At 46.1% G+C, this 15496-nt stretch overlaps 1 protein-coding gene across 4 annotated transcripts in view; it reads left to right on the plus strand.

The window, feature by feature from the left end:
- The window catches only part of ush2a (Usher syndrome 2A (autosomal recessive, mild)), a 1282968-nt gene that overhangs the window by 401728 nt on the left and 865744 nt on the right, over positions 1-15496 (plus strand). For all 4 annotated transcript variants that reach the window (XM_070889457.1, XM_070889458.1, XM_070889459.1 and 1 more), the window contains exon 17: positions 8321-8815. In XM_070889457.1, the coding sequence (XP_070745558.1) occupies positions 8321-8815 (495 nt within the window). The remainder of the gene's footprint in view (positions 1-8320; positions 8816-15496) is intronic.

The following is a 15496-nucleotide window of genomic DNA, read 5'->3' on the forward strand; positions in this document are numbered from 1 at the left end:
CTTTGTGAGCTGAAACTCACCTGGTAAAAAGAGAAGAATGCTGAACATGGGAGAGAGCGGACACCCAGGTTTTCCGATGCTGCACTGGAGGTCTTGATGAAGGAAGTTGCAATGAGGAGAGATGCCCTGTATCCACAAGAGACCAGGAGTCCCTCCAGAGACATGGTGAAAAGACAGTGAAAACAGATAGCCTCAGAGGTCAATGCCAGGAGTCTAGCCCCAAGGACCTGGATGCAATGCCGCAAGAAGTTTCATGAACTCACACGAGTGGTCAAGGTCAGTGAGTGCATCTTTAAATGTCACATTCTACCAACTGCACTACTAGCCACTGCTCAATTCAGCACACTCCCATTATTCATATGCCAACAATCTCTTATCAATCAGGACTCATACCTAACATGCATATGCTTTACCTCACTCTCACATATATAACAATGTTGCAAGCCTCACACCCACATCTCACAGTTAACACACACTGCCAGCTACTTAACCATCACAGCCACATCACCGAAACATATTGCACGACAGTCACTGCCAAACTTCCTTCTCTCTTGAAGGTGAAAGTGGCACACAACCAGAAACAGCAGAATCTAACCAGAGGGGGACAGGCGCGCCTGTATGATCTAACCCCCATGGAGGAGACGGCGCCAGTAATATTGGAACAGCCATTGCTGAGGCTGTGGTCAGCGGCGGGGCTAAATCCATTGACAATGATGGTATCTCAAACCTAATCCTCCTTCTCACATCCTACTTCCCCCTCATACCACAATCTCTTCTGAGTTACAAGCTGAAGATGATATAAGCATGCACCTCTTACTTTCCCCCACCTCTCCCCTCACCGCAACCTTACCCTTGTGCCTTTTTCTTTTCAGATACCCAAGAAATGCAACCAGACCAGGAAGTGGGGGAAGACCAAGAAGAGAGTGATGATGAAGACACATGTCACTTGATTTACACATTGGAGCCACCAGCTCAGATACTGACACTGTGCATATCTTAGCGGATAGCGTAGAAGCGGGATCTGCATGTGGTGAGATACCAGGCGCAAGGGCAGCCAAACTAGGGCAGGTGACAGCTCGGTGGAGGGCAAGGTCGCACACCAATTCTGATGCAGAGGACTCAGATGAGGACTTTGATGGGGCAAGCTACAGAAGAAGGCTGATGGGTGTACACACCAAAATGTTTGGTGCATTGGGAAGCCTGCCAGAAAGGCTGCAGTCAATGTCAAGGATCATGGAGGGGCTGGCATCAATTTGGCACAGGTCTTTGCATGAGCTTGGAACTCACCATTTCTAGCTTGGAACTGGTGGCCAACTCCAACAACATGCTTGCGGATCCAACCATGATTCAGCGTCTGATGGCTGATGTCTGCTTACATTACAGCATAAGCGGAAGCCACCCAACATCTTGGTGCTGCAGTGCAAACTCAGACTTCAGTCATGCAAGGTCAGCTTACTGCCGTGCAAGTTCAGACTGCTAACAAGTAGGCTCAGCTTGCTAATAAGAACATAAGAATTAGGAGCAGGAGTAGGCCATATGGCCCCTCAAGCCTGCTCTGCCATTCAATAAGATAATGGTTGATCTTTGAACTCAACTCCACCTTCCCGCTCAATCTCCCTATCCCTTGATTCCCCTAGAGTCCAAATATCTACCTATCTCTGCCTTCAATATACTCAATGACTCAGCATCCACAGCCCTTTGGGGTAGGGAATTACAAGTTCTGGACTCTCCAGTCAGGGGAAACAACCATTCAGCATCTACCCTGTCAATCCCCCTCAGAATCTTATGTTTCACTGAGATAACCTCTCTTCTAAACTCCAGAGAGTACAGGCCCAATATACTCAATTTCTCCTCATAGGATAGCTCTCTCATCCCAGGAATCAATCTAGTGAATCTTTGTTGCACCGCCTCTAATGCAAGTATATCTTTTCTTGGATAAAGAGACCAAAACTGTGCACAGTGCACCAGGTGTGGTCTCTGTACAATTGTAGCAAGTCTTCATTACCCTTGTATTCCAACCCCCCATGGAATAAAAGCCAACATGCTGTGCAAACATAGAAACATAGGAACATAGAAAATAGGTGCAGGAGTAGGCCATTCGGCCCTTCGAGCCTGCACCGCCATTCAATGAGTTCATGGCTGAACATGCAACTTCAGTACCCCATTCCTGCTTTCTCCCCATACCCCTTGATCCCCCTCGTAGTAAGGACTATATCTAACTCCTTTTTGAATATATTTAGTGAATTGACCTCAACAACTTTCTGTGGTAGAGAATTCCACAGGTTCACCACTCTCTGGGTGAAGAAGTTTCTCCTCATCTCGGTCCTAAATGGCTTACCCCTTATCCTTAGACTGTGACCCCTGGTTCTGGACTTCCCCAACATTGGGAACATTCTTCCTGCATCTAACCTGTCCAAACCCGTCAGAATTTTAAACGTTTCTATGAGATCCCCTCTCATTCTTCTGAACTCCAGTGAATACAAGCCCAGTTGATCCGGTCTTTCTTGCTATGTCAGTCCCGGCATCCCAGGAATCAGTCTGGTGAACTTTCGCTGCACTCCCTCAATAGCAAGAATGTCCTTCCTCAGGTTAGGAGACCAAAACTGTACACAATACTCCAGGTGTGGCCTCACCAAGGCCCTGTACAACTTTGGTAACACCTCCCTGCCCCTGTACTCAAATCCCCTCGCTTTGAAGGCCAACATGCCATTTGCTTTCTTAACCGCCTGCTGTACCTGCATGCCAACCTTCAATGACTGATGTACCATGACACCCAGGTCTCGTTGCACCTCCCCTTTTCCTAATCTATCACCATTCAGATAATAGTCTGTCTCTCTGTTTTTACCACCAAAGTGGATAACCTCACATTTATCCACATTATACTTCATCTGCCATGCATTTGCCCACACACCTAACCTATCCAAGTCACTCTGCAGGCTTATAGCATCCTCCTCGCAGCTCACAGTGCCACCCAACTTAGTGCCATCCGCAAATTTGGAGATACTACATTTAATGCCCTCGTCTATATCATTAATGTACAATGTAAACAGCTGGGGCCCCAGCACAGAACCTTGCGGTACCCCACTAGTCACTGCCTGCCATTCTGAAAAGTACCCATTTATTCCTACTCTTTGCTTCCTGTCTGACAACCAGTTCTCAATCCACATTTGAACACTACCCCCAATCCCATGTGCTTTAACTTTACACATTAATCTCTTGTGTGGGACCTTGTCGAAAGCCTCCTGAAAGTCCAAATACACCACATCAACTGGTTCTCCCTTGTCCACTCTACTGGAAACATCCTCAAAAAATTCCAGAAGATTTGTCAAGCATGATTTCCCTTTCACAAATCCATGCTGACTTGGACCTATCATGTCACCTCTTTCCAAATGCGCTGCTATGACATCCTTAATAATTGATTCCATCATTTTACCCACTACCGATGTCAGGCTGACCGGTCTATAATTCCCTGTTTTCTCTCTCGCTCCTTTTTTAAAAAGTGGGGTTACATTGGCTACCCTCCACTCCATTGGAACTGATCCAGAGTCTATGGAATGTTGGAAAATGACTGTCAATGCATCCGCTATTTCCAAGGCCACCTCCTTAAGTACTCTGGGATGCAGACCATCAGACCCTGGGGATTTATCGGCCTTCAATCCCATCAATTTCCCCAACACAATTTCCCGACTAATAAGGATTTCCCTCAGTTCCTCCTTCTTACTAGATCCTCTGACCCCTTTTATATCCGGAAGTTTGTTTGTGTCCTCATTAGTGAATACCGAACCAAAGTACTTGTTCAATTGGTCTACCATTTCTTTGTTCCCCATTATGACTTCGCCTGATTTTGACTGCAGTGGACCTACATTTGTCTTTACTAACCTTTTTCTCTTTACATATCTATAGAAGCTTTTGCAGTCCGTTTTAATGTTCCCTGCAAGCTTCCTCGCGTACTCAATTTTCCCTGCCCTAATCAAACCCTTTGTCCTCAGCTCAGACTGCTTCCATAATGGCTATGGATACCAGTATTCAAAGGGGCTTGCAGTGTGTCACAGCAGTCCAGCAATCTGTCCTCCAACAGATTACTAGGATTGCTGAGGTCCTGCCCCGGGAGAGTGGCAGTGGCTCCATGGAGCATGAGCCTGCTGTTCTCTCTCAGGATGACAGCATTTGTGCTAGCACCCCTGCCACTCCGCCAGTGCCCTTGCTATTGCCTGTCAACCAGAAAGCCTAGGCTGCTAACGCCCATGCTGAGATGGTGCAGTATGACGCCGGTTCTTCTAGGTTCCATGATGCTCGAGGACGCCCTAAAAGGCTATCTGCAGTCTCTTCCACTGAAAGTCAGCAGCCTTCCAGCAGCCATGCTGCAGCCACTGAGGAAGCATGGCGTAGGAGCAATAGGACATGTAAAGGCACACAGAAGGCAGGAACTAAGGGAATGCACAAGGGTGATTGATTTAAGTTTGAATGCAATATGGCAAGATTAAATTTATAAATTTGGTTTGGAACATTTATATTGTGTTGGCTTGTATTTTTGCATTGTGGCCAAGAGGGTGATATGATGGTCAGTGACAGAGGGAAGGTAAGGAGTGTGGTACGTTGGTGAATGGGGATTTGGTGCTAAGGTTATTGGTATTGCACTTAACTTAGTTCTTCACGTACAGCCCGGGCAGTAAGGGGTTGTCTAGGATTCCGCCTCGCTGCCTCTTCCTCATCTTCTGCCTCCTTCTCTTCCACATCCTCATCTTCCTTCTCCTCCTCCTCCTCGTGTTCCTGATCCTCAGCTTCTCGCTTGATAGATGGTGGCAAGGGCTGTCCCCTCATGATTGCAAGGTTGTGCAGTATGCAGCTTACCACCACGAATCTTGAGATTCACTCTGCCAAATACTGCAGGGCTCCTCCAGAGTGGTCCAGGCAGTGGAATCATTGTTTCAGCATGCTAATGGTCTGCTCGATCAGATTTTTTGTGGCAGCATGGGTCTCATTGTATGCATGCTATGCACATGTGCATGGGTTGCAAACTGGAGTCATGAGCCATGTCGTCAGGCAATAGCCCTTGTCGCCCCGTATCCACCCTTTAGTTTATCGTGGTGGCTGAAATACAGAAGAGGACTACTGCAGAATGAAGGCCATCATGACTGATGCCAGGATGCTGGGCATTGACCTGCATGATGCTCTGCCTGTGGTCACACACCAGCTGGACGTTGAGGGAGTGAAATCCCTTTCGGTTCTGGAACATGGCAGAGTTGACGTGTGGTGCCCGCAAAGCAATGTGCACACTGCACCATAGAAAAGCCTGCAAACCTTGAAAACCCTTGTGCTTGCTCTGCCTGCCTGTCTTTGGTAAGGGAGAGTTAAATGAAGTTATTGCTCTTTAAATCGAGAGCATCAGTGACCTCCCTTATGCAACAGTGGATTGCAAACTGCGAGATGTTGCTAATATCTCCAGCACAATCCTGGAAGGAGCCAGAGGCATAAATGTTCATTGCCAAGGTTACCTGCACAGCCACTGGCAATGCATCCTTGCCCTGCTTTAAGTTTATGACTGCAGCAGTTGGCAGATTTCAGTGAGGACGTCCTTAGTGAAGCACAGACATCTCAAACATTGGCCGTCGCAGCGGTTCAGGTAGGAGAATTGCTCCCTGGGCGGTTATAGCTTCCTGCTGAGAGTCCTTCTCCCCCTCCTTCTCCTCCCTTCTCCCTCTCCTTCTCCTCCCTTCTAGCAGCTTGTCCTCTGCTTAATCTCGCAGTCATCCTCTGCTCCATGAACAAGGCTTACTAGTGCACCCATGTCTGGGAGCAACAGTTTTGAGCAAAAATCTTCAAGTCAGCAAAAAGTACTTCTGCTCCTGCCACACCACTCCCTGTCGACTTTTGAAAGCTGAAACAACTATGTAAAGCACAAAAAAAACATGTAGAATTGTAGCAACAGCCAGAAGAAATCAACCAGCATCTAACCTGCAAGTAGTTGATTATCCCTTTAAATAGCTATAGTGGGAGGTTATTCCTGCTGCTTAACGCATGTTCAACTATGCGAGCGTAAGAGAGGACGTTGGCTAGAGCGTGAAGCTCCAAAATGGCATGGCGTCAAACAGCGTTGCATGCTGTTTGACGCCATGACTTGCCTGCTCTGCATACTTCCGGTGGACGTTAATTGCGTGCACTATCGCCATTTTGGATCCGTAATGGCACTTGTAGCACCCAAAAAAGGGCCATACCGATCCCAATTTCTCACCCAATCTGTCTGTTAAAATTGTGGACAATATTAATTTACATGAATGTAAAGCATTCATGCGCTAATATAGCATTGGATGATTTTATCAGAATAGCATTTTTTTAAAGTTATTCTTGGGATATGGACATTGCTAGCATGTCCAGCATTTATTGCTCATCCCTAATTGCCATTGAGAAGTTACCATTGAGAAGGTGATGGTGGGCCTTAATCTTGAACCGATACAGTGCATGTGGTGAAGGTAGTTCCAGTATTGATTATACTTCATGAGGGTGAATTTGTTATTTGGTGGTTACATAAAACGGCCAATAACAATTTAACAGCCCGTTTCACACCCACCTGACTGACTTAAATGGAAAAGAAAATGAGGTGGGGTGTAAAACAAGCTGCTGTTATTACCTATTTCGGTAAAGAAGAAATACAATTGACTGTAAAATTGAAGTCTCTGTTTCAAATCGCATTATCTTATAAAACTTGATTAGCCACATCAATTGATAAGAAGATATTGGTAGTCACTACAAATATAAGGGCGGGAATTACTGTCAGCAATATTACCATACAAATGCTTAACACATTCGCACCAAATTCTATACATTGCTATTTTAACAGTTTACATTGGGTTGACATTTCGGTTAAAATAGCATAGAGGGAAATTTTGTACGTATGAATTAAGCTTTCATAGAATAATATTGCCCAGAGTAATTTATACACTATATTTTATGTATTTAGATTACAATTTCAGGTAGAAGTAAAAACATAAGAACATAAGAAATAGGAGCAGGAGAAGGCCTTACGGCCCCTCAAGCCTGCTCCGTCATTTAATAAGATCCTGGCTGATCTGATCATGGACTCAGGTCCACTTCCCTGCCCGCTCTCCATAACCCCTTATTCCCTTATTCCATTATCATTTAAGAAACTGTCTATTTCTGTCTTAAATTTATTCAATGTCCCAGCTCTCTGAGGCAGCGAATTCCACAGATCCACAATTCTCTGAGAGAAGAAATTTCTCCTCATCTCAGTTTTAAATGGGCGGCCCCTTATTCTAAGATTATGCCCTCGAGTTCTGGTCTCCCCTATCAGTGGAAACATCCTCTCTGCATCCACTTTGTCAAGCCCCCTCATAATCTTATACGTTTTGATAAGATCACCTCTCATTCTTCTGAATTCCAATGAGTAGAGGCCCAACCTACTCAACCTTTCCTCATAAGTCAACCCCTCATCTATGGAATCAACCTAGTGAACCTTCTCTGAACTGCCTCCAAAGCAAGTATATCCTTTTGAAATATAGAAACCAAAATTGCACGCAGTATTCCAGGTGTGGCCTCACCAATACCTTATATAGCTGTAGTAAAACTTCCTGCTTTTATACTCCATCCCCTTTGCAATAAAGAACAAGAATACCATTGGCCTTCCTGATCACTTGCTGTACCTGCATACTAACCTTTTGTGTTTCATGCACAAGTATCCCTAGGTCCTGCTGTACTGCAGCACTTTGCAATCTTTCTCCATTTAAATAATAACTTGGTCTTTGATTTTTTTTCTGCCAAAGTGCATGACCTCACACTTTCCAACATTATACTCCATCTGCCAAATGTTTGCCCACTCACTTAGTCTGTCTATGTCCTTTTGCAGTTGTGTGTGTCCTCCTCACACATTGCTTTTCCTCTCATCTTTGTATCGTCGGCACTTGTATCGTAAGCACTTCTCCAAGTGGACCATCCTGGATCAGAAAGTAGATGTTTTGTTCATTATTCATGTAAATTGCTTTTTAAATCAGGTGGTGCAAAATTAAGACAAATAATAATACCAGTGCTTTGTCTGTCATTATTAGCTTAATATCAGGGATCAAGCAGCTGATTGGATATCAGTGAAATTTGATAGTTCTCAGTCTTGTGTCCATTATATATGGTGTGTAGAACTGTAACAATTTATTTTTAATTCTTAATGCTGTTGAGCATGAAATAAATCTTTTGAATGTAAATAATACAATAAAGCCATTAAATATAATTTCCAACAATTTCAGTGTAAGTTGAAATATTTTTCAGTGCAGTTCATTTAAATAAACAAGTATATAACTTTTCTCTTTTAAAGGTCTCAAAAGCTACAGTGATACTGGTTTGACACCTTACACAGTTTATTCTTATTATATTGTGGCAAGCAATGTTCATGGCAGCACGAGAAGCAGTATCGTTAGCTATCGTATGAAGGCTGGCCGTCCGACTGGGTTGCTTAATTTGAGTCATGTTGGATTTGTTGGATCACAATCAGTTTTGTTAAACTGGACAACCCCATCAAATGCTTCAGGACCTATTGAGAGATATATATTGAAATCTACTACACCAGGCAATCCTGTGGCTCAGGTGCATTATGAAGGTGTAAACACATTTGTGACTTTGAATGATTTGGCTCCCTTTACAAACTACACTTTCACTGTCCAGGCATGTACTACTGGGGGCTGTGCTGAAAGCAATCCTCTTGTGGAAATAACTGAACAGGCTCCACCAGAAGAACAAGGACTCCCAATAATCAGTACTGTCAGTTCCACAGAGCTCTTTGTTGAATGGACTGCTCCTACAAAACCTAACGGTAAGATTCCATGCTCTAACTAGCAATATCTAAGAGTGTTATATTATAATTATATTAACATGTTCAAAAGCGTATGAAATACTGAATTTGAACTTCACCTTAATCAAAGACTTCTATTTATATTAATTTTAACATTGATGTTTAATTGAACTAGCTCTTCAGCAAGTTTTAATGTTTCTGAAACTATAAAGATGCTATGTGTATTTTACATAGTTGGTACATTTTTTTTAACATAGACTTCATTTTATATACTAGTTAATCTTGTCTTAACGTTGCCTTTATCGAGTCAAGACCAGTGGCACTTTTCAGGTCAAGCAGGTTTAGATTGTTGGAGATAATTGAACTAAAATATCAGAAAAAAAAGAAGACATATGAAAATAAAGAGAAATGAGAAAGCAAGGGCAGTAATGGAGAAGGTGAAGTGAGTGGAGGAGGACTGGGCATAGGGTGAGGAGGCAAGCAGAGAAAGGGAGATATATATTAAACTGCTTTTAATATATAACAGATGAATATAATTTTTTTAACGATCGACATATTTAGTGTCACAATCTCCTCTGATCTGAAATGGAGCTTTCATGTCTCTTCCAGTGCTAACGTTGAAAATCAGAAGGGAGGGGGAGAGATGAGGGATGGCGTGGTGCATCTTGGCCACCCCAATAACGTCCAATCCCCACCTCTTGCAATTTTCAAAAAAAACTGTAAATGGGCAAACAGTATGCCAACCTATTTCCATCTAAAAACTGCTTAACAATGCAGATCAAGTTCCTATGCCAGTTGTAGGACCCCAATTGCAGGTTTCGCCCATTTGTATTGGGTGTTGAGTGGCCTAACCAGTGGCACTTAAAGGAACCAATGGCGGCCACGCAAGAAAAGGCCGAAAGATTTTGGGGGGAGACATGTTGTGGGGCCATGCTTGACTCACTCCAGGATCAGCTCTCCTCCCCTCCCATACCTACTGGCCAGTTTAATGTAGTAACTGGTCTATTTCCCACCCTCCCACAACCATTGAGGTGCCTGCTTAGCAACCACTGCTTACCAGTGATATTAAATGAGGCCTGACCCGTACAATTGGTCAGGCTTTCCAATGACAACTTTGGGTTGCTCCATCAGTTCTGTCCCCATTTTGTGCAGAAGTCTAAAATTGCCGAAGCCCCGCATCCTCCCGTTTCCTCTTTTGTACAAACAGGCAAGGCCACAGAGGACTTCACTTTTGGCATGCATGGTAGTGCAGTTAGTGCATTGTAACCATGATTTTCTGATGTACATTTGCCTCAAGCTAGTCTCTTTGGTTTGTGAGCTCAGCCTTGCAAAGTTGCCAATCCACATTTTATCTGAATCTAGATTGGGACTACTGATTTGCATATTTATTTCATGAACTCTCTTGTGAGAAAAGCAACCACATGGCAACACCTGAAGGGACCCAGAATATTGCCTGCAGCTTAAAAAAACATATGGAACTTGAGGCTGGATTTTCAGTTCATTTGCGCCTGTGTTGGCGCCCCGGAGGGGCGGTAAAGGGTGTTCCTAGGCGTTACGGCGGGCGTCTAGCTTTTACCGCCCGGTCAGCAAATTCGTCTCATAGTTTGCGGCGGTGCAAAAACTTACTACTCCGCTCCGCTCTCTAGTTTCACTCAGATCATGATGTCAATTGTCATGCAACAGTCCGCTAGCACCCCAGATGCAAAATTAGGCCCTAACGCCTCATTTTATGCCCGCCCCAGAAAACATCTGAACAACCAGATGTTCGCAGGGTACTGCAGGCAGTATTGGCGGAGTATTTAAATGGAGGGAGGAGGATCCTACATCGCAGGTCACATTGACTGCAATGGTTGCACACAGTATTATCTGCCATTACAGTCTCCTTAGAACTGCAGTGAGAGAATTGACTGGGGGCATTGTCAGTGTATCGTCAGTGTATCGTGCTCCATGTTGTTGCCAGGTGGCGTCAAACTGGAAGAAAGGCTCTTGGACACGGACGAGGAGAGGCCGAGGATGTCTGGGGTGGAGGGCATACCCTCTCACAGGATTACAGGCACCAAAGCTCAGACCTCTAGCTCTCTGAGGAGCAGTGTGTGAGAAGGATGCGCTTCCGAAAGGAAATGCTAACAGAGCTATGCCATCTCCTACAGGCAGACTGACAGGACTGCGCTGCCCATCGCAGTGAAGATGACTGTGGTGATGGCCTTCTATGCCTTCGGTTCCTTTCAGGCAGCAGCAGGGGACAAATGCAGTATCTCTCAATACGCTACACAACGCTGCACGGCACAAAGGTTCTGTACGCCCGCAGAATGGACTTCATAAAGTTCTCAATGAGCAGGGACATCCAGAATGAGCAGGCATTTGGGTTTGGCAGAATTGTAGGCTTCTCGAGGGTTCAAGGAGCTATTGAATACACACACGTGGCATTGCAAGCACCATTCCACAACACAGAGGTAGTCAGAAACCAAAAGCGATATCATTCCCTAAATGTCCAGCTGGTGTGCAACCACACTCAGCGCATCATCGCAGTGAATGCCCGTTATCCAGGGAGCGCACATGCTGCTTTCATCTTGCGTGCGAGCAGTGTCTCACGAATGTTTCAACGACAAAGGGAAGGGCGCTGCTTGCTGCTCGGGGACAAAGGATACAGCCTAGTCACCTGGTACAAGATCCCGCTCCGCAACCTCACCACAGAGGTCAAGGAGTGCTACAATGAGAGCCATGCAGCCACCCGCAACATCATTGAACCGACAATTGGGGTGCTCAAGCAGCGCTTCCGCTGCCTGGACCGCTCTGGAGGCAGCTTTCAATACATCGTCAGCTCATAATGGAGGAAGCTGAGGGATGCAGCTACTATGTGCAACCATAAAGGCACATCTCTGGTGAACTTTGGAATGATACACACGACACCAATGGCAAATGGTCAAAGTGAAGATTTACTCCCACAAACTAACAAACAGCCCCCCGCCACCAACAAAACAATTCAATAAACAGTCTTCTGCTGCAAGGTACTCAAGAACAATGCATTTGATTACTTTAACTGAACTATTTAGAAGCGTCATCACAGTACATGAGGGCCCCTCTTAAAGGGACTTGCCCTGAGCTTTCCCACCCCTTCCCTTCATCCCCCTCCCACGCCTGCTGCTGCTACTCAATGAGGCCTCAGTGTCTGCAGCAAGGCTGGTTGAGGGCTGCTGTGTTGGTGGGCCAGACAGTGCAGACGGCTTCGGAGGATGTCCTGGACCAGCTCTCGGTCTGGAAGGCCCGCTGCACTCTGCTGTGCTGCAGCATCAACAGAAACAGTCTCTGCTGGCTCGGTTGTGGACCAAATAAGGTGGGAGAGTCAGTGGTGGGAGCCAGAATGCTGTCATCGTGAGGAAGGACAGTACCTTCCATTTCCTGGGAACTAATGACACTCATACAGGGCTGGGCCTCAGCATCTGGAGCATGATGTATGACGACAACTTGCTGGCCTGCTTTGGCACCGTCACTTCCCATTGGACAGTGAGGAAGACAGAAAGGACGGCAGCAGTCAGCGACCACATGGCATCACCAAGCTGGAGTGTAGCTTGTGCCTGCGATGTGATCACTGCTGCAACCTCACCCATGACATGCACCACACACTCTGGAACGCCATTGTCGCTGCTGGAGGCCACCTGTCTCTGTGAGTGGGCAACAATGACCTCCCTGGAGTCCTCAGATGCACAGACAATGCATGAGGTGGCCTCTGCCACGCTCACAGCAAGTTTGTCTGTGCTCTGGGGGATCCTATCTAATGCACCCATGAGCTTGCAGTGCATCTCTGCTTTCTCCCTGGACATTGACACCAAGTCCAGGTCCACATCTGTCTGTTCTTCAGCAGAACTACAGTGCCGACTCACCCTCTGAGGAGCTGGCATCTGAGCTTCCCCTCCTGCTCGACATTGCTGTAGGCCACTGGGGCCAGGAACCTCAGAGTCCTCAAACCCCACGAAGTTGCCTTCATGCCCCGATGTTGCATCTTCAGACGGTACGACTGGTGGGCTCTGACGCTCAGACAGCAGAGTTTCATCCCCTCCCTCATCATCTCCCCGTGGCCAGATATAGATGGCTCACGGGAATGCTGCCGCGCTTCTGGCTGGTCATCTGTAAGCACAAAACAACAGACGTATGGTTAGCAGCAGGGGAGGGGGCAGGATGATAGCAGGAAGGTGGCATTAGACATGAATATGTAAAGGGGCTAGGCCACTTGATATTAGGGGTCAAGGAAGTCACATCAGTCGCAAGTGCCATTCACATACCTCATTACGCGAAGGGGGCTTGGCATCGCCCCCGGCTACTGTGTGAACTGGGGTGCCTATGAGGGCCGACACTCCCTGCTCCACCTCGGTGAGCTCCAGCAGCTCCAGCTGTCCGTCCCGGGTACAACGTTGCTCCTGTCTTTTATGGGAGAGCTTGTCCAGCAATAAGAGCAAGAAGTAGGATTCAGTAAGGGTTCACCTCTTCTTTTGCCACATGTGCCTTCCATAGTTCAATAGCTGCCACTGTGTGGATGTGCAAATGTGTTCAGTTCAATCTGTGTGGCTGTTGACTGAGGTTTTTCAAATACTGGGAGGAGATGAGAGGCAGGTAGTATAGCAGCTCAGGGTGATGTTTGAACAACGCATATCAACAGTGGGAGTGGAATTTCGAGGAGACTTGACAATGATTAGGGGACAAGAGAGTATGTGCATCCTGAATGCAGAGGGAGTGGCTGGAGGTGAGCCTCCAGCTTTATTCTGCATTCTCAAACCCACACCATGGCCTGTAACACATTGAGAAGGGGCATCTCCATCAAAGACGTAACGGTGTGTGAGACCGTGATCTTGCAAGCATGGCTGGCCTACATAGATGTGAAAGGTACTCACCCTGATGTCCCTCGTGAGGTCGTTGAATTTCTTGTGACATTGTGTCCCAGTTCTGGTCACCATGTCTGCCGCTGACACCTCCTGGGCAATCTCCCTCCAAATTCTCTGAAAGATGTTGGGCACGGGCCCCCTTCCACCAACCAGATGGAGTGCAGACCACCTCCTCTCAATGGCCTGCACTAAAGCCTCAGCAGCCGCTGGAGAGAATCGACATGCATGCTGCCTGCCCTCTTACTGCGACGTCTCTCCCGCTGTGTTGGAAGTAGACATAGAAACATAGAAAATAGGTGCAGGAGCAGGCCATTCAGCCCTTCTAGCCTGCACCGCCATTCAATGAGTTCATGGCTGAACATGAAACTTCAGTACCCCCTTCCTGCTTTCTCGCCATAACCCTTGATCCCCCGAGTAGTAAGAACTTCATCTAACTCCCTTTTGAATATATTTAGTGAATTGGCCTCAACTACTTGCTGTGGTAGAGAATTCCACAGGTTCACCACTCTCTGGGACGGGTCATCTGCGCATGCGCAAAGGAAACCGCTGCGCCCTAAAGTTCTGCCTGCACCTGGGAAAATGTAAACCTGTCTGCACATGCGCAAATTTTGAAACTTTTTTACCACCACGATTTTCTGCTGGAGCGCAAAAACTTCCTTGTGTAACACCTGATTATGTGTCACCGATTATCAAACCTCTTTTTTTTGCCGAATTTTTCAGATGAGGACGCAAACTTTTTCCAGACGGTATTGGAACTGCCCCGCCGCCATTAACGGCCCGTCCAGCTCATTGAGTTCCAGACCATTATGTTTAAATCCAAATCACAATTTTAGAAGCCTAATAAGCAGGTTATGCATGAAATTGCAGTTATGCTGACTGAACATAGATCTGGAGAACATTCTCTGATTTTTCTGCCACTAACATGACACAACATTTCTGCTAGCATTTGGAATTCAATGGATAATTACTTCCTTAACTACTAAAAGGAAACCACTGGCCTGCTTTAAAAATCTCCACCTGCACCCCCCACCCCATTTACCACAGGCAATAACTGAGTGGAAATTGCTGGTAAGCTGTTTTTTTTTTTTGGTCATTCATCTCCAGCAGTACTCTTTTCATACTTGGGGATCACTAAGCCTTGGATCTTGCAACCTTCAGCTAAACTTTCAAGACTTAAGTTGTACAGGGCCTTGGTGAGGCCACACCTGGAGTATTGTGTACAGTTTTGTCTCCTAATCTGAGGAAGGACATTCTTGCTTTTGAGGGAGTGCAGCGAAGGTTCACCAGACTGATTCCCGGGATGGCAGGACTGACATATGAAGAAAGACTGGATCAACTAGGCTTATATTCACTGGAATTTAGAAGAATGAGAGGGGATCTCACAGAAACATATAAAATTCTGACAGGATTGGACAGGTTAGATGCAGGAAGAATGTTCCCGATGTTGGGGAAGTCCAGAACCAGGGTCACATTCTAAAGATAAGGGGTAAGCCATTTAGGACCGAGATGAGGAGAAACCTCTTCACTCAGAGAATTGTGAACCTGTGGAATTCTCTACCACAGAAAGTTGTTGAGGCCAGTTCGTTAGATATATTCAAAAGGGAGTTAACGGCTAAAGGGATCAAGGGGTATGAAGAGAAAGCAGGAATGGGGTACTGACGTTGCATGATCAGCCATGATCATATTGAATGGTGGTGCAGGCTCGAAGGGCCGAATGGCCTACTCCTGCACCTATTTTCTATGTAAGTACGTCCCTACAGGGAGGGAATGTGAACCTACATTGGGCAAATGGAAAAATCAGTTGTGTGAATTTTCAACACCTTGT

This window comes from Pristiophorus japonicus, chromosome 9 (assembly GCF_044704955.1).
Source record: "Pristiophorus japonicus isolate sPriJap1 chromosome 9, sPriJap1.hap1, whole genome shotgun sequence".
Classification (NCBI taxonomy): domain Eukaryota; kingdom Metazoa; phylum Chordata; class Chondrichthyes; family Pristiophoridae; genus Pristiophorus; species Pristiophorus japonicus.